Source organism: Sitophilus oryzae, unplaced genomic scaffold, assembly GCF_002938485.1.
Source record: "Sitophilus oryzae breed Bouriz unplaced genomic scaffold, Soryzae_2.0 scaffold_552_pilon_pilon, whole genome shotgun sequence".
In the NCBI taxonomy this organism is placed as follows: Eukaryota; Metazoa; Arthropoda; class Insecta; order Coleoptera; family Curculionidae; genus Sitophilus; species Sitophilus oryzae.
The window spans coordinates 680,839-699,669 of record NW_022147143.1 but is presented as its reverse complement, the minus strand read 5'-3'; the positions used below and the strand labels follow the sequence as shown (position 1 = coordinate 699,669).

Genomic DNA, 18,831 nt, shown 5'->3' with positions numbered 1-18,831 from the left:
CAAGCCCTATAACATAGGATACAACATTTTAATGAACAGTGCTTTCCATAAAATCAAGAAAATGAAAAATATAGAAAATAATATACAAGTTCTGATTTCTTTCGAAAATCGACAACTATGAAACTATGAACCAATCCCGGACACAAACGGTACATTGTGAGACAGGAAACTGTAGAGAGAAACAAGCCCTATAACATAGGATGCAACATTTTAATGAACAGTGCTTTCCATAAAATGAATAAAATGAAAAATATACGAAATAATCTACATGTACTGGTTTCTTTCGAAAATCGACAACTATGAAACTATGAACCCTTCCCGGACACAAACGGTACATTGTGAGACAGGAAATTGTAGAAAGAAACAAGTCCTATAACATAGGATACAACATTTTAATGAACAGTGCTTTCCATAAAATCAATATAATGAAAAATATATACGAAATAATATACATGTACTGATTTCTTTCGAAAATCGACAACTATGAAACTATGAACCCTTCCCGGACTGCAACTTATTCATATAAAAAGATAAGTACCGTGTGACCAAAAAAAAACACGGTGCCTAGTTGCCTTAGAAATGACACATTCAGTGACATTCCCTATTTATTTTTACATATAAAATGACAGCGACCTTCATTTCATAGCCATCGCTGACGCCGTTTTTTTTTCGATTATATTTTTTACTGGGTCCCGGCAATAGTGCGTCGGGCATCCTAGTTTCCTGTAGCTCCTAGTTTCCGAGATATTAATAAATAAATAAAAATAAATGTTTTTTCAGCCTTTAGAATAATTTTGAACACCCTGTATAATCTAAGATTACGATATTTATAGCAATGTAAGTACAGGGCAACTACATATAGTAAACACCTAATATAGTTTTGATTTCAGGACATTTCTAGTATTTTTAATATTTTTTTTTTTTTGGCTGGAAATTTTTTTTTTATTTATTTATTAATATCTCTGGAACTATCACAACATATTTAATAATATCTTAGGATTATGTAAAGTGATCAGATAGGAAGCCAAAAATGCATTAATTGTTCTTTAAAAAAAATCATCTCAATCCACTTACACTTTTTTGGGTCACTCTGTAGAAGTTAAAATATTTTCCTGAAATACATTTTTTTCACATACAAGTTCTTTTTATTATATATTGCCGAATCCTGTACATACTTAGTATTTAATTACCGCTGGCATACAAAGGTTGGTAATAATTAAATCTTGTATTTAAATTATATATTTTTATTTACTCACTCTGTAGTATTTGCACTCATCAATGTCTTCACACATTTGTGACTGAGTGCTCAAATGGTGTCCTGGAGGGCACTCACATGTGTAATAGCCCTCACCGTTTTTACATATCTGACTTCGATTGCATTTATGTGTGTTTCTAGCGCATTCATCCACATCTAAAAATGACGTAAGTAGCTGTCAACTCAGACAAATTCAGGCAGGGACAGCCTGTATACATCTGTTTCCTTTAAACCAGATTAGAATTAACTTGGTGAGAGAAATTGGTAATAAAGTATTAATAAAAAAGTATAGAGACTGCACTCTCAATAGAATTTCCAACAATCTTTTTCTAAAATCTTTAGTGCGGCCCAACAGAAATTTATAGTTCGAAAGTGAGGTTTTAATGCGTTGTAAAATCGACCGCTCTCGAGATCCACAGAGCTTCATAATTTATTATAGTGCGATTTATTGACCAAGACAAATTGTGAAAAATATATCTTGCCGAACACATTGAAAAGTAAATTTTTCTACACAACAGTTAAAAATAAACTTCGTTTAGCCGAATGCCTAGCAAGTTTTAATTGGACTAAGTAATCCAGGATATTATCCTAGAATTTGTGTTGTATAATGAATTATTTTGATTCCTGTGTATACATATATAGATACATAGGGTCAACTATTTACCCTTTTCAAATTTATAGTGATTATTATTGAATTATCCAAGCTTAAAATTTGATATCTATTTAACCTAATTATTATTGGTCATATTCAATAGCTTTAATATTGCGATGTGTACCGTGTTGTGCATCGGAACAAAATTGTATTAGACTTTTTTGAAGAGGTGTTAAAGTTGTACTTTTGAACAAAAAAAAGTCGTTGATATCGGTTAAGAAATGCCTCTAATATAAAATAATTAAATATTGTTAATTTAAATGGCCGGGCAAACGCTCTCTACCGCGCCTTGCCGCTCTGACGTCACCCGCCGTTCTTCTGGTTGAGTGGAGCCAGACGCGTGTTTATTTTACACAGTTTGCTTTTAAACGCTGTTGAATCCGAGTCAAAATTTTAGTTATTTATGTTAATTAATACATAATTAGTAATTAGTGATATTTATAAATAGTAATGGATGAGCGAAAACAAAAAAAATGGTCCAAGGCCATGAGAAGAGATGAAAAGAAAAACGTTAAATTATCCTCTATTTTTACGATTTATTGTTGTGAAGATCATTTTGATGTAAGTTCATATAATATTTATGTATATTGTCTTACATAGGTATATGAAATTTGAATGTACAGGGTTATCCATTATATTTTGACACCCACATACAGCCTTAACTGCAAGTTTTAGAAGAAAACATTAAATAAAAAAGTTGCATGGTTTTTCATATACTCTCTTTTAAAATTAATTCTAGTTATACAGGGTGTCTCAAAAAAGGTGGCCCAGAAAATTGTAGGTATTTTTCGCTTTTCAACTGTCAATATTTCGTAAACATTTGAAGATAGGTATAGGATATTATACATGAAATATATCTAGAATATCTAGAAATTTCCGAAGAATCCAAAAATATATAGGGTGTTTCACTAAAAAAAAGTAACTTAATTTTGGCGTTTGCTTATGGGACACCTTGTATAATATTTTCATTACTGATAAACAATTTATTTCCTATAATTTCGTAAAAAAAAACAATTTTTAAAAATAACAAGGGTAAGGGGGTGTCAATATATAAAAAAAACTTTCTTTTTCACGCTATGCTCTGGAGTTATTTTTCCACGTACTAAACAAATATTTTTGTCTCTTTTCACTTCTACATAACCTACAGCATTATCTCCATACGTCTCCCTACCTGATCTGAAAAATAAGTTTATAACATTAATATTTATAACTATATAAAAGTTCGTAACAGTAGGTACCTACTTATACTTAAATATGCCTCAGTACTACAAAGAATAAATGTTACATACCTCTCTGTTTTTTTCCTCGTAATTCAGCACCAATAAATTGGGAATTTGTATTTATAAAAGCAGCCAACATAAAAGCATCGACAAATAATAACTGCACAAAAAAGCATAAAAAGCTCCTTCGATCAACGCTAAAAGCAACAAAAATGTCTTAGTACGCCACCTAAATACGTACATAAAAGGTACACGTCTGCTGCTGCTGGCCATCGCGCGTCGACGAGAACGGCGGGTGACGTCAGACCAATAGAATATCGTTTCAATTCGCGAGGCGTCGTTTGCGTTATCCATAGTATTTTAATGGCCCGTTTTATAAAATTGTGGTACTGCTTTCAAGAAAAAAGTTTTTTTTGCATTTACACATATTTATTCTAATAATCTAAATGAACAGTTTCTGGCGAAAAATAAAATATATGCATATCCTCATTATAGTTTCTCTGGGCCGTATTATAAATTTTACTAATTTGAAGGTAAGATTTTTGCAAATAACTTTTAAACGACTATTCCAAATGAATCGAAGTTCTACACAAAAATACAACTTTGATGCCTCTTCAAAAAAGTCTCATACAAATAAATAAATAAATAAATAAATAAATTATCAATCAATTATCAATGAACATGTTACAGTTAGGCTACAAAATTTGCTTGTTGTATGCCTGGCTTTCGGATTAACGCGAACAATGCCTGTCGATATAAACAATGGTAAGCAATTATTGTTAAGTTTTGTTTAATAACTTACCCACACAGTCGTCTGCTGATTCGTTAGGCTCGTATCCGATTCTGCATTGTAAGGGCGAGCTACATTCATACCTACCGTTGAAATTCAAGCATTTTAACCCGGCGGGACAGGGGTTGCTCTCGCATTCATTTATATCTAGAATTTAATTAATACGAACACATTAGAACAGCCAGGCTCGAAGATAACAGATTTTGCTTGTTCCTAAACATTTCTTGTTTATAATTCAAATACATACATACGTATGTACAGGGTGTCCCGGAAATAAGTGCAAGTATTTTAAGTGGTCGTATAGTTCGACCCCAGAAACGCGCCAATATGTTGAAAATTTTATATTTCTCTGGACATTTTCCGGAAAATATCCAAAAACTTTTGAGTGCCGCTTCTTCGGTTTCCGAAAATTTCTTTATAGTGCTTCGCGAGAATGCAGTGTTGCCACATCCTACAATCCACATTTTTAAATTTTAAAAATACACGTATCGACGTATTTTCTATGGTAAGTTTCCGACGTAGTTTCTATGGTAAATTTCCGACGTATTTTCTATGGTGAGTTTCCGACGTAGTTTCTGTGGTAAATTTCCGACGTATTTTCTATGGTAAATTTTCGACTTAGTTTCTATGGTAAATTTTCGACGTATTTTCTATGGTAAGTTTCCGACGTAGTTTCTATGGTAAATTTCCGACGTATGTTCTATGGTGAGTTTCCGACGTAGTTTCTGTGGTAAATTTCCGACGTATTTTCTATGGTAAATTTTCGACTTAGTTTCTATGGTAAATTTCCGACGTATTTTCTATGGTAGGTTTCCGACGTAGTTTCTGTGATAAATTTCCGACGTATTTTCTATGGTAAATTTTCGACTTAGTTTCAATGGTAAATTTTCGACGTATTTTCTATGGTAAATTTCCGACGTATTTTTATGGTCAGTTTCGACGTATTTTCTATGGTAAGTTTCCGACGTATTTTCGACGTTATTTATTATCGATACGTATTTTCGACGTTATCGTATACGATTATCGATTGCTGCCGGCGGCTCTCAAATTATTGCCATAATTTTTAAAAATGTTCAAAGTTAAATAACTCGGTTATTACCAATTTATTTTAAAAATGGTATAGAAAATATGCTTCTTTTGGCCAGATCTACCACCCCTTAAAATACTTTCACTGATTTCTGGGCCGCCCTGTGTATGGTACCACCCTGTATATAATTTTTGTGATAGATAAAAGATCATAATAAATGACACTTACCTTCACAATCTCGTTTATCATTCATTTTGTATCCAGGAAGACACTTTTTCTGTACCTCAATTATAGGAGGCTCTGATACTCTTCTCTCTGTTGTCTCTATCGGTCTATAGGGTCTTAAAGAAAATGGATATTGGTAAGGAAAGTAGCTGCTGTGGAAAGTAGGAGCGGAGCTAGTGGATGTGGTAGTTTGTGGTGCAAAATTTGGTCTGAACATATGCCAGAACTGATTTGCGTAGGGCCCTTGGTATGGCGTTGTGTATGGTGTAGTTGTAGGTGGGGGAGTCGACTGATCTGTTGGATTATATCGGTTATAAGGGTTGGGGTTTATATATCCTCTATTATAGTTAAAAGATTGGGGAGATGACTTAATAGAAGTTCTATGTGTGGACGATTGTGTGGTTGATTTAGTCGTTGCTACAGACGGGGTAGTTTGTACAGGAGGTGGACGATATATAGGTCTGATGAGGTCGCATTTGTACGTGCCCATTTGATTCTTGCATCGATAGTTTGGGCCTAAATCGTTACAATTGTGCGTCCCTAGCGCACACTCGTCATCATCTTCGCATAAGTCATTGTGAGAATTCAAAGTGTATCCAGTTCCACAGGACACTGTCCTTGTACAATAAAATGATCCCATTGTGTTGTCACAACGATGCATAGCAGAACAATTGTCTAGTCTGAGTTGACATTCGTTTATATCTGAAAAAAATTAGTAACTTTATTGCTTTAGATTGTTCTTATAAAAATAATACATCATTCAGTTCGTTCCACGAATTTTATTCTTTTCGCCAAATTTATATTTTTCTATCAACTCCTTACAATGGTTGGTGTATCTAATAATAAATTTCACTTACCATCACACGTGCTTTTAGTTTCATTGTATTTGAAACCGGTAGGGCAAGGAACCTTTTTCGAAAATGGACTGTATGCTTTGTTATTTAATGATCCCTGTTCCATTTTCACACATTTATAACCACCCTCTTCGTTGATGCATTCTTCGTTATCCAGGCACACTTTTATATCATCATAGCACTCGTTTATATCTGTAATATATTTACAAGGATAATTTTTAAATCGTAGTGCATGACTTTTGCCCCTAGTCACAGTGTAATTTATTCTGTTTTTGAAGTAAACTTCTTTACGCTCGTTAGGAGTAAAAATTCAAAGCCGTGACACACGTTAGCGAGACGAAAAGTGGTAAGGATCCGCGCTGGGAGTAAAACACATGCTTAGAAATACATAAAAACATTTACGAATTTTTTGAAAGTGAATTAAATTATTTATTAATTTAGCTTTTAGTTTCACTTTAAATATGCGCACATAGTGCACACACAATTTTATGTATGCTCACCTTCACAATCGAATGATAGATTATTTTTTTTGAATCCAGGTGGACATGCTGTTCGCGAAGCTTTATCCACACAAGTGTAATTTCCTTTCGTGTTGACACAAATCTCTGAAACCTTGTCACAATCGTTTTCGTCAGTCAAACATTCATCGATATCTGAAATTTGGGTTATTATTTCTTTTTATTGTTAATTGACTTATTAAAATTTGTATAGATAGGCTGTTGTTAAAAGAAATACCTGAGCAAGTTTCTATTGATGCTTTGTATTTGAATCCTGGTGGACAATCCGGTCCTTCGCAGATAAAAGAACCAATCGTATTTTTGCAAGTTTTTGGTGGTGCACAAATTAAGTCGAATTCGCACTCGTTCACGTCTGCGTCACAAAGAGGAAATTAAATAACCTAAACATAAAATAGTAATTGTTGATTTTTACCATCACATACTGATTTTTCGGCATTAAATTTGTGACCAACAGGACACTTGGTATTTGTGGAGTCTTCTTCCGATTCCAGTTCAGTAACAAAACAAAAATAAGTTCCTTCGTCGTTTTCACATTCTTCTCCTGGCTCACAGCTGAATGTTCCCAGGGCGCATTCATCAATATCTGTCAAAAAAAAAACATTTTAAACAGTTAATTTGTTTAGTCCAACTTGATTTAAACGTAGAAACAATATATTTAGCGTCATATAGTAATGTGAATTGGTAAAATTGAGACCAAAAATAACATGGGCGTAAATTTTAGCTGTGAAATAAGTTTGGCAAAGTTTGGAAGGGCTGAATGCCAACCCTATTTGAAATTAGAAAACAAGGGAGGGAATTGTTCCTGGTCAAACGCTGAATTTCGCATAAAGTAATAAATTAACTAGAAGCCAATGCAAATCACGCCGCTGTGGGCAAAATCTTTTTAAATGAACTCAAAAAAAATCGAATGAAATATTTTTTTTTATTTCGACACGCTCTAAACTGTTCCGGAGTGATAGAATAAATTTCATTTGATTTTAGTCCAGATATTTTTGCCTTAATTCATATATAAAGTCCTTTTATTCAATATAATAATAACAAATAAAAATAATCATATACAGAAAGTTTGAGGCAGTAGTAATTGTTAATTTTTTGAAGTTTAAGGTTTGTCTGTGTAGAATTAGTCATCCTCTGTAGAAATATGTCTTACCATTGCAAGTCCTGTTGTCGATTCCTAAAGTATATCCATCTCTACATGAACAAACGATTGATGTTCCTGTATCTGTACAATCATGATCACAAGGATTATGCTGTTCACATCTAAATTATCACAAGAATAATTATTAAAAAAAATGAGTTAATGAGATGTTGCTTGCTAAATAATTTTCAAGTTTACCTGCTTCCCGTAGCATGCTTGATTGGTTTGCACGACACTCCATCTTTCATAAGTTGGTATCCAGGGAAACATCCGCATTTGAATGAAGTTCCGCTGGGCTCGCACAATTGGGCGCAAAATTCTTGCGTTTCGCACACGTGTTCTTCAGATAGTCCTGTCAATGGCCAGATAAAGGAAAATTTCTTTAAAGAATTATTTACTGTGTTTTTCACGTTTTGAATTATATTTTAGCTGTCTATTTGTTCTAGAACAAGTGCCTTAGGACTGAACAAATTTGCTCGTTGCGAACTTTCCCTAACAGGATCAGTTTTGTAACTAAAAGTACATAGAAACATGCAAGTTGGGAGAACACACTCAGTTCTTAACTACATACAAAGACTAATTATTCAAAAGACGATTCTTTACATTTAAACGGTACAGAGAATGAAACATAGATTTTTTTTTGTTAATGCTTATATTTTTGTATATAGGAAGGTTTTGATTAGCTTCGAATCCATCAGTTCAAGGTAAACTTTTTTGAGTTTTTATTTTCACGCGAATCCAATTGTGTCCAATTCGGAACGTGAAATTTTACAGCTCTGCGGTCTTAATTAAGTTTTTTAGTTTGGGTTTTCCGGTTTTCCACTGAACAATTATTAGCTTTTACCGAAACAGTGCAGTAGATTATGACGGCAGCTTAACATTTTTATATTTTAGCAACTAGAATAAATCCGTAATTAATTTTTGCTGTACTTTTACATATTGTGAGCTGCAATTAAAAGTTTTTACACAACAGTTTTCCAGCTCCAGCGCCGTGCCTGCCAATTTATGGCTTCTGTATGGGGCGATATAAAAAATTGCGCTATCCATTTGAGGAACGGGCCTCTCCAGGCCAGGGTACTTACCTGGATAAGCTCGTACGTTTTCTGTGCTCAAACTAACAGCTTTTCTCGTTGGTTTAACAGTTGTACTTGTTGGTAAAATGCTTGTTTTTTTCGGTAATGGGTTCTCACAACAGCTGATGTAGGCTTCCGCGTATGGTGATCCAAATCCAAGTGTATCCGTGCAAGGGTCTCCAGATTTTTTTGTCTCTATGCCCATTTGGCAGGCCTCGCAACAATCCTATATAGTTCTTTCGTTAAAAATATCTTTTTTTCTTTTGTAAGTAAAGCTTCATTCAATTAAACCTGGCAATTAGTGGTTTCTATTAGCGTAGAAGTTTGTTCCTTTAATTTCAATGTGACAGTTCGTTTAATTTCAATGCATTCAGAACGTCAAAATTAGTGGTAGACATTTCCAATTAATAGAAAAAGTTACGAAACTTTTAACTTTTCCACTGATTATTCTGCAAAGTTTGCAAGAAATGTCATTTTGGCCTTTGAATATCTTCCGTCAAGAGAAATTGTGGCGAGAAATCAAAAGTTGATTGTTTTATAACAGACAAAACAACTACAAGACAGAAACTTTCATGTTTTACGACAAAATTGCGACAAATCCAACACATTTCTGCGACATTTTTGTCTCATTTTTGTTTTGTTTCAAAATTCGGAGACTTTTCAATGTCCCGTCTCGAGTCGGTAAAGATCAAAGTGTTTAAGTTTTGTTCGTATATTTTAGGACAAGTTGTCGGCGCAGTGTGGACGGCGCACAGTGGTTCAGAATTCGAAAAAGCTGCTCATTGGATATTTTATTGATTAAATTGGGAATTTTTGAAGATAGTATGCAAATTTATGAATATTTACTATAATTTATTATAAAAGTAGGTATCAAAAAGGTATTTTAGCCTATACTTAACTAATTTTTATTTATACAGTGTCCGAAATTGATTGATATATTGCGATCTCGAAAACTGCTAGAGGTAAAAGAAATGGTTAAATGTCTGTTTGTAATTTATGTTTGTGTTTCTATTTCTATCACTTTTGGTTTTTGAGATATTTTGAAAAACCTCAAAAGAGGCATTTTTGAAAACATCCTGTAATTTCATTATTTATGAAAATTTTTGAAATCCATCAAAACTTTCTTAAAACAACTTTTTACGTAGAAAATATCTGTGTAATCTGACTTATGGCAAAACAACGAAACTAAGATTTTTAATAAATTTGGCAACTTGAAATACACGAAATATTATAAAACCCTTTGGAAAAAATAAAGAACTACACAACGTTTATTTTATATTTTACAAAAATGGATTTAATAGGAATAAATAAATAAACAATCATGTTCTCAAGAAAATTCATAGTAATTAAGTGCGAAATAAATTATTATGAAGTTATATATTCAATATTACAATATTGAAAAATTATATTGTATCCTCGTATTCATGGGTTTCGTTAGGCTTTTGTTTTTTGGGAAACGGATAACTCAATAAATTGTTTTTTTGCGGATGGACCAGACTCTTCAAAATCCATGAACTCTACTTCCTCTTCAATAATCGGCTGAGTTAGCCAGACATTATTTCTTGCCAAAAATTGTCCTTGCGGTGTGGACAATTTATCTCAAGTTTATCTTGTCAGAATTCCCCATTTTTTGTCGCAAGTTTGTCTTGTTTTTGTCTCAAAATCGTGCCTCAAAATCGCCTTGGTCTGGACCCAGCATTAGGCTAGCCTAAGTTGTTGCTAGGATATTCTATTAATTTTAACTGTGTTTTTTTAAACATTGTGAATGATCGTAAACCAAAAAGTATAAAGTGTAATTGAAACCACTAATTGCAAGGTTCTGAATGAAGCTTAAATATTTAGGTATTTTTTTGTTATTTTTTTACCTTTTTTTCGCCATCTTCTCTAGTACAGGTCCCTAATTTTGCATCTTCTTGTCCAGACTCACACTCTATTACTCTAATATAAAGAGAAAATAGATAAGAAGAAAAAATAGTAAATGAGTATGGTATAAGGGACAGCTATATTTATATTTTAATGATAATAATAACGAAACAAGGAATATAGATATATTTTTTTAGGGTCAAGGTTTATATATTTTCTTACTTTACAGAAAAGGGTGCATTAAATTATACAGTAATTTGTATTCTATACGGATTTTTCACTGAGAAAAAAGTACGTCCTCATATAAAATATCTTTTATGTACATTACTGCGAAGTCTCTATATAAGTTAATATACCCAAAATGATAATGGCATTCTTGACGTGTTTTTGAAATTCCTTTATGTTGGCGTGCAAATTTGAAAACTTCATTTATGGAGTTTATTTAGCCAAAGACATTTTCTTATGTGTTATATCATTTTACGATGTTCGTTGCTATTTCACGCCTAGTAAGAGCGCTAGTAAAAAATGAGTGTTTTTTGTGTTCAGCAGCCAATGCAAAGTCAAATAATTTGTCTCGATGGCTGTAGGGTACGAAATTAAATACGAATATTTTATGAAATTATACGTCTTTGTAAAGTTTGAGTAATGGACACGGTACACAGTGCTTCGAACATATGGCTCTAGAGGACAAAAATCCAAAACTTCTCTTTTATTGTAAGCAATTTATTCAAACTAGGTTTATTTGACACAAATGATGAGTACTCTCATTGTACTAAATGATGATGTTCTTAGTCCCACGTTTATGAAAAAAAAATCTTATAAATAATAATAATGTTGGAGCTGTGTTCCATCTAAGCAAATAATAAGTTATAGTGTGAAAACGGTGTAAGTATTAGATAAATTCCTGTGATAAAAAAGAATTGAAATAACATTAGAACATGATTCCTACCATATAAGGCTAATATAAGATAAAAATGTTTTTCTTTAATGAAAAAGAAATATTAATGTTATATTTAATTAAAAAAAAACTTAAGATACTATAAATTTACTTTAGGACAACAAAATGCATAGATCGTAACTACTCTGATTCAGGAGAATCACTGCTGACAGAATCTTCCAAATTTATAGTATCTAAATCACAGGTAGATGAAGTATCCTCACATATAAGATATTTCTGTACATCATTTTCTAATATGTTACTTTTTCGCGTTGTTACTGTTCATTTTGTCGGTATGAGGGGTTCGGATGTTAATAGTTACCTCTTTAATAGACCATATGCATATATTATTTTTTCCTTTTCTTGGGTATGAGATTTTATAATAAACTGAAAGATGGACACTTTTTTTATTCGACGTTTCGCTCCAACATAGTGGACTTTTTCAGGCACAAGTGGTGTCTCATTTGACTGGAAGGTTCATCAATATCTAATAAGAACATATTTTTTGAAATACTAATAATTTTGAGTTCTTGTCCTTATGATCAAGCCAAGTATTAGCCAGATCGGCATTGCTTATCAATCTTACTCCATCTGAAAAGTATTATAAAATAAAGTTCGTCGCAAGCAGACGCAGGTGAACTATACAAAAATTAAAAGTGTATGAATATGGCAACAAAATATTCAATAAATACGATATGTTTTGATATGTTTTTTTTTTTTTTAAATGCCGTTTTGAAGTTTGAAAACGTAAAATTTTTATACCCATTTAAGAATCATCTTAAAAAATAAATAAAAACTAAACAATCACGAACTTGTTTAGAAATAAATTTAAAGTACATACCTTGTTTAACAATATCCATATTGGCTTTCAATTAAGTACGTACCCGTTTAACTCCATAATATACAGAACTACTATGAATGTTATTCTTTTCACTGATGAGATAATGATCGCAAAATTTATTTTTAGTGAAAATATTTGCTAACAAAAACGCTGTTTATGAAAAATAATATACAGGATGGTTGCACATTGCTATAAGTATGAAATTATATATTCAGATATTAGTAAATTTTAACTTATTTTTTGATTTTTGTCCATGGTACGAAGCACTGTGCGGTAGGTCAATATTAACTGAACCTCCGCAAACGAGAGAACAGCAAACAAAACGTGTAATGTATGAAATACCATGTTATTTTGGCTAATTTTATTGTGGCGATGAGGTAAAATATATAAATAATAGAGGAAGTTGCTTGAGCCCGAATATACGTGGTAGTTTTAAGGTAAAATAAATTTTAATGCATCTCGATACTCGTTAGTTGTGGTTGCGGTTTCTTCAGGACACGTGCCAATTTATTTCCGCGGGGTTTCCATAGCGGGAAATCCTAGAATATACATTTGTTACGAGGAACGATAAACCAAGCGAGAACGTAATGGTTTTAAATTTTCAACTAGAGTGTTGGCCAATTCGGGCGAATTATCCGAAATTCTCGCTATTCTCTCGCATTAAGGCCTTCAAAGAAAACCTCATTAATTTAAAAAATGTCTAAATCCACGGCCACACAGAAAGCGTTTTTTGCGTTTTTAGCGTGAAGCGTCTTCAGCGACTAAAACAAAATAACAGGATTATATAGGAGTGGCCACACCAAAAGCGTCTAGCGTTCGGCGTGTCTCGCAAAAAACGCAAATGAAAACAAATCAGTTTGTTTTCTGTAGCGTCTTTAGCGTTTTCTAAGATGAGACCCCGTCATAGGCGGACGTTATATTTAATAATACAATAAAAATAAATCAAATAGTATGCATTTTTTTCATTTTAGGGTATTATCTAAAAATATTTTTATAAAGAACATCTACTGTTTAGGAAGATTCTATTAAATTCAAAAATTTGGAAGGAAATGTTTGAAAAAGTGTAGTTTGAAATGTTGAAAAAGTAATAAATTAAAGGAATATTTTCTTACGCGTAAAAAATAGTTTTTTATGCGTAAAAAGTGCTTTTTTTCTGCGTAAAAAATTTTTTTTTAACAGAAACAAATAGTTTTTGACTCGTAAAAAATAGTTTTTTACGTGTAACAAATCGTTTTTTACAGGTAAAAAATATTTTTTGGGGATAAATAAGTTTTTTACCAGAAACAATAAGTTTTTGACGCGTAAAAATTAGTTTTTTACGTGTAACAAATAGTTTTTTACACGTAAAAAATATTTTTTTTTTGCGTAAGAAAGGTTTTCTACCAGAAACAATAAGTTTGTGACGCGTAAAAAAATAGTTTTTTACGTGTAACAAATAGATTTTTTCACGTAACAAATAGTTTTATACGCGTAAAAAGTAGTTTTTTACCAGTAACAAATAGTTTTATACGCGTAAAAAATAGTTTTCTACCAGTAACAAATAGTTTTATACGCGTAAAAAGTTTTTTACGTGTAACAGTTTTATTCGCGTAAAATAATAAAACTAGTTTTTTACGTGTAACAAATGTTTTTTACACGTAATAATTTGATTCACTTTTACAAAATTTGTATTAAAATATCAATATTTTTGATAAACGCGTGGACTGCTAACAAATATACGTCGCGTCACTACGTATTACTAAGCCGTTAACACATTTCGTTACAACGAGCTCGTGTGTCAGGGCCGTCTCACTAGCTCGTATGTCACAGCCTTGAATTTTTACTCCCAGCGCGCTTAAAGAAATTTCACTCCAAAATGTTTCATAAATCATGTCCTAAAATTGCATTAGCAACTAGAAATATTTACTATTCTATTATATATATAAACTAATATTCGTAAAATAAATGGCAAATAATAATAATTATTTTTACACACACCACTGGCACTAGCAGTAGATTGTGTTTGTCGCCGAATATATGCTCCGGCCCGTCCACAATTCAATCCCAGCATCTTTTATCTTCGTCTCTCCAACGCTGACCGCGCCGATCTCGCCTATCTCTTTCTCACAGGATTGATTGTTGAACGGGCCGGGAATCCACGAGCTTGCGACGTTACTAATTGACATCTTGATAGAAACTGCAGACCTGCCGCGTTTTTTGCGTGTTTTTAATGGACACAAATCGAAAAAAAACGCTTATAATCGCCAAAAGCGCTTGAGACGCAAAAAACGCAAAACGCTAAAAACCTTTTAAGATTTTCAAGTGAGTAGGGGTGTCGCCTAAGGGGCAGGTCGGGGTGGTTCAAAAAATACGTCATATATATTCCCCCTTGATATTATAGAAACGGTATTTTTTATTTTTTTGATATCTTTTTTGGTTTGAGAATTATAGCCATTGTAAGTTTTCAGCGGCCCATCCTGTATATAAGATTCGTTAGGCAAATTTGTATATCTGTAAACCTAACTTCTGCCAAGGAGTTTCCGTTTGGGTTAACGCCAGAAGTGTTTACAAAAAGTAACTATTTTATTTTGTAGATTTTCTTGCAGTGGCGAAATACCCATATAGGATTTCTTGGACTCATTAATTTATTTATGTTAGATTTAAAAAAATTAGAAATCCAAAGAACGACAGATGCTTCAGAAAAAACTGCCAAAAATCAGACTGCTCTTTATTTGTCGTAATGTAGAAAAAGATCTGAAGTTAACTTACAGAAGATTAAAACGCCGTAGAATTTACGATTTTTTTCATTTAAATTTCCTCCAGAGATTTATGACATATATTTTATAAATTCATTTCCGTTGCGGAATAAAAAAATGTGCTTGAATAAATCCACTTAGAATTAATTAAATTAGACTGGAAGGAGATAAAAAATGTTTTTATTAGGAATAAGAACATCTTAAATTCGTATTAAACGTCCAATAATTAAATGCTTTATTAAAAAGAAAGGAAAATGCGTTTTTAAAAGAAATTTACGTCTCGAAATTTTATATAAATTATTAATCTACTTCTCTTTTGAGATTTATCTTGAAAACTTTTTATTTTGCTCAGAAAAAATTGTTTTACGTCGAAAATAAAAGCAGGGTTTTTTGTATCTTATTAGTATTTTTAGTTTCAAATCTCTATTTCAGTCTCATAAAAACGTAATTTAGGCAAAATTATAGGAAAGGATTATTAGAACATCACAATCCAATTTATCTTATTAGAAATTAAGCATTTTTAATTTTTAATAGCACTTCGTAATTTTACCCTATTTCTTCTTAGTTTTTAACAGCTTATTCTCAGCTTGAGTTATTCTATTTTTATCCTATTTAATGCAAAGGGCATATAAATAATTTTTATTCCTGTAGTTACTTTTTATTATAACAGCATTGTACATTATTATCATCGGTAAATACGACAATGATTACTAGGGTGTGTCCGTTATTTGTCAAGTTGATCATTTCTTTCACGACGCCCTCTAAATTTCTAGTTTATTGTACCATTGTAAACCCTTAATATTCACAATGAACCTTGCCCTAAAGACGATTCATTTCTCATTTAAATTAAAATGGGAATTTGCCACTTTTTGCGAATTATTTTTTTTTCTCGATCTTGTTCTCTCGCAGCCATGACAATGACAAAATATTCTGTACAGAATTAAACGCTCTACAAAAAAGGTCTATTATAATTTTTCGATAAACCTACTCCTTCAAAAGTTATTCACGGTTAAAGTTAACCACTCGATAAATTCCTAAATTCTTCGACTTTTTTGACAAATCAAAATACGCCGTAGGATTATTATCTGGGGTAAGTTTTTTTTGTTTATAAACATTCTACATTCTACTTTTTTATTTTCGCTTTAAAAAATCCTTTCAATATATCATAAAATTTATCTCTAAGTGTGCTCAGACGTGTAGAAAAATACACAAGAAATTAATAACGGGCAAGGAACATTCAGGTATAATTTTCCAAGCCTTCCATTAAAAATTTAATATCCTCTTTACTTAAGACCGATAAGAAGCTTAATTTACTTCAAAATTTCCACGTTAAAGGCTTTGAAATACCTTTTATAATTTGTTAAATCATATTTGTGGAGGAAATATCATTATATATTCATCTCAATAAAGGGCGTGATCTTAGGACTGTATTTACAGTTATTATTTATTATTTTTTCTCTTACTGAGACGAAAAAAAATCTTATAACATATATTAAATTAGTTAATTCATCATTGCATAGATGAAACGTTCGGCGTTTTGGGAGGATTGAAAGAAAATCTCGATAAAAATTGTATCCATCAAGTTTGGACGCAATAATTGAAGCCGCGCGTCATATCTGGAAAGAATAGTATGCTTTTTTTATTAAATGATGGATGAAAGACGTGAAAGTTCAGAGATAACAGTTTGATGGCAACTTTTACTAGGAACCGTTTGATTTTTAGGGCATCAATAACATTCAATCATACTTATTGCCCGAAAAAAATCACTAAAATCTGACGATTCGTTTGGCTACGCATACAGCAATGAATTCTTTGATTTAATTAATTAATCTGCTATACGTTGGTATCTGCTATATTTGAAGATGTATCAATTTATAATTAAATTATTATGTTTACCTTAACTGTTTTCTACAACATAAGTCTATGGTGCTCAAACAGTAGCTTTCATCAGGGGTAGATATACCTGGGATTGGAGGCTGATAGTCTTTACAATTGCTTCCGGTGGTTTTTACTTTAGATGAAAAATTTGTACCTATTCCACAACAGGTTTGCCTGGTTTTTAAGTTGAATTCTAAAAAATAGAAAATTAATATACAGGGTTGTTCACCACATACGACACGGAATATTGTAGCTAAACGATTAGATTTTTACAAATTGTACGTTTTGGGTTCGTTGAAGGACTATTAGAGCTACAATTTAAAAATATTTTTTCAAGATACAGAATGTCCCAAATAAATAAAAAATATCAAAGTTGTATTTTTTTAAATGGAACACCCTGTATATTATTACATTTTTAGTTTCTACGATTAAAATAAAGGTAAATTTGATTAAGGTTTATTACACTTAAACCTTACCGTTTTTGAAATATTTTCAATTTTGTGAAATTGCAGTATAAATTTTAAGGCTTCATTTCTCCGAGGGTATCATAGTTTTTAATACTAAATATTTACTGAAGTTTATTTATTGATCAGTTATTGTGTTGCAATAATAAAAATGTTACTACCTTATACAGAGTGTCTAAATATTTATTTTAAATAATTATTAACTTTAAACGGCAATAACTTTTTACCTATCTCTTCAAGTTTCCGTAGAAAATGCATTTTCTTGTAATTTAGAACTCATTTATCAAATATACCCATGGAATATTGACATTTTAGATTATTTTTAAAGATATACCAAATTTTTACAGAGCACAGACACTAATATTGTCAATATAGTTCGTTTATTTCATTAAAAAATAAAAAAAACTGTTTAAATATTTGTTACAGAGGACCAATTAATATGATTCCAGTATTCAAACTACATTAATTGACTATTTGCGTTGATTAATAATAATTGCTCCAAATACTAAAAAACTGAATTTTGTATGGGCATTAGACAGTGTGATAAAAAGTAACACCTTAAAAATGATATTTCATTTTTTAATAAATGCTTATTTATAACAACAAAGACTTTAATTTGATAACTTATTATTATATTGATTTCTGACTCAAAAATCCACATTTATTTATAATAATTTATTAACGAACACAATTAAGTATGTCATTAATTAGTATTTGGGCGGAAATACTGGTGGTATATTTAATTAATGGTATAATCTTTTATAAAGATTTAAATAGTTTTCTTTTTGCAAACAAATGGGCTAGTAATATCATCGTTTTACTAAAAACGATAATATTACTAGCCTGTACATTTTGTACATTTGTTGTTTTAAAAACAATCTAAAATGTCAATATTCCATGGGTATATTGATAAATGAGGTCTAAATTATAAGAAAATGCATTTTCTACGAAAACTTGAAGGGATAGCTAAAAAGTGGTATAATACAGTTTGATAGACAATTAAATTGTGCATCTGATTCCCATAAAATATACAGGATATTCCATTTAAATTAAACAAGTTATTGCTGTTTAAAGCTAGTAATTATTTAAAATAAATTTTTAGACACTCTGTATAAGGTAGTATAATTTTTTTTATTGTAACACAATAACTGATCAATAAATAAACTTCAGTAAATATTTAGTATTAAAAACTTTGATACCCTTGGAGAAATAAAGCCTTAAAATTTTTACTACAATTTCACAAAATTGAAAATATTTCAAAAACGGTCAGGTTTAAGGGTGATAAACCTTAATCAAATTTACCTTTATTTTAATCATAGAAACTAAAAATGCAATAATATACAGGGTGTTCCATTTAAAAA

General features: G+C 31.4%; 1 protein-coding gene and 1 long non-coding RNA gene across 2 annotated transcripts in view; one reads left to right on the top strand and one right to left on the bottom strand.

Annotated features, from left to right (window-relative positions):
- Window positions 1-18,831, top strand: part of LOC115887169 — a 58,144-nt gene that overhangs the window by 9,162 nt on the left and 30,151 nt on the right. The window lies entirely within an intron of this gene.
- LOC115887167 (fibulin-1-like) overlaps window positions 1-18,831 on the bottom strand; it is a 29,934-nt gene that overhangs the window by 8,313 nt on the left and 2,790 nt on the right. The window contains exons 2-13 of the mRNA XM_030906509.1: window positions 17,025-17,199; window positions 10,618-10,690; window positions 8,762-8,978; window positions 7,878-8,031; window positions 7,692-7,801; window positions 6,954-7,124; window positions 6,759-6,893; window positions 6,524-6,676; window positions 6,027-6,215; window positions 5,173-5,871; window positions 3,930-4,064; window positions 1,257-1,411 (exon numbers count right to left, since the gene is read on the bottom strand). Coding sequence (XP_030762369.1) covers window positions 1,257-1,411; window positions 3,930-4,064; window positions 5,173-5,871; window positions 6,027-6,215; window positions 6,524-6,676; window positions 6,759-6,893; window positions 6,954-7,124; window positions 7,692-7,801; window positions 7,878-8,031; window positions 8,762-8,978; window positions 10,618-10,690; window positions 17,025-17,199 — 2,366 coding nt within the window. The remainder of the gene's footprint in view (window positions 1-1,256; window positions 1,412-3,929; window positions 4,065-5,172; window positions 5,872-6,026; window positions 6,216-6,523; window positions 6,677-6,758; window positions 6,894-6,953; window positions 7,125-7,691; window positions 7,802-7,877; window positions 8,032-8,761; window positions 8,979-10,617; window positions 10,691-17,024; window positions 17,200-18,831) is intronic.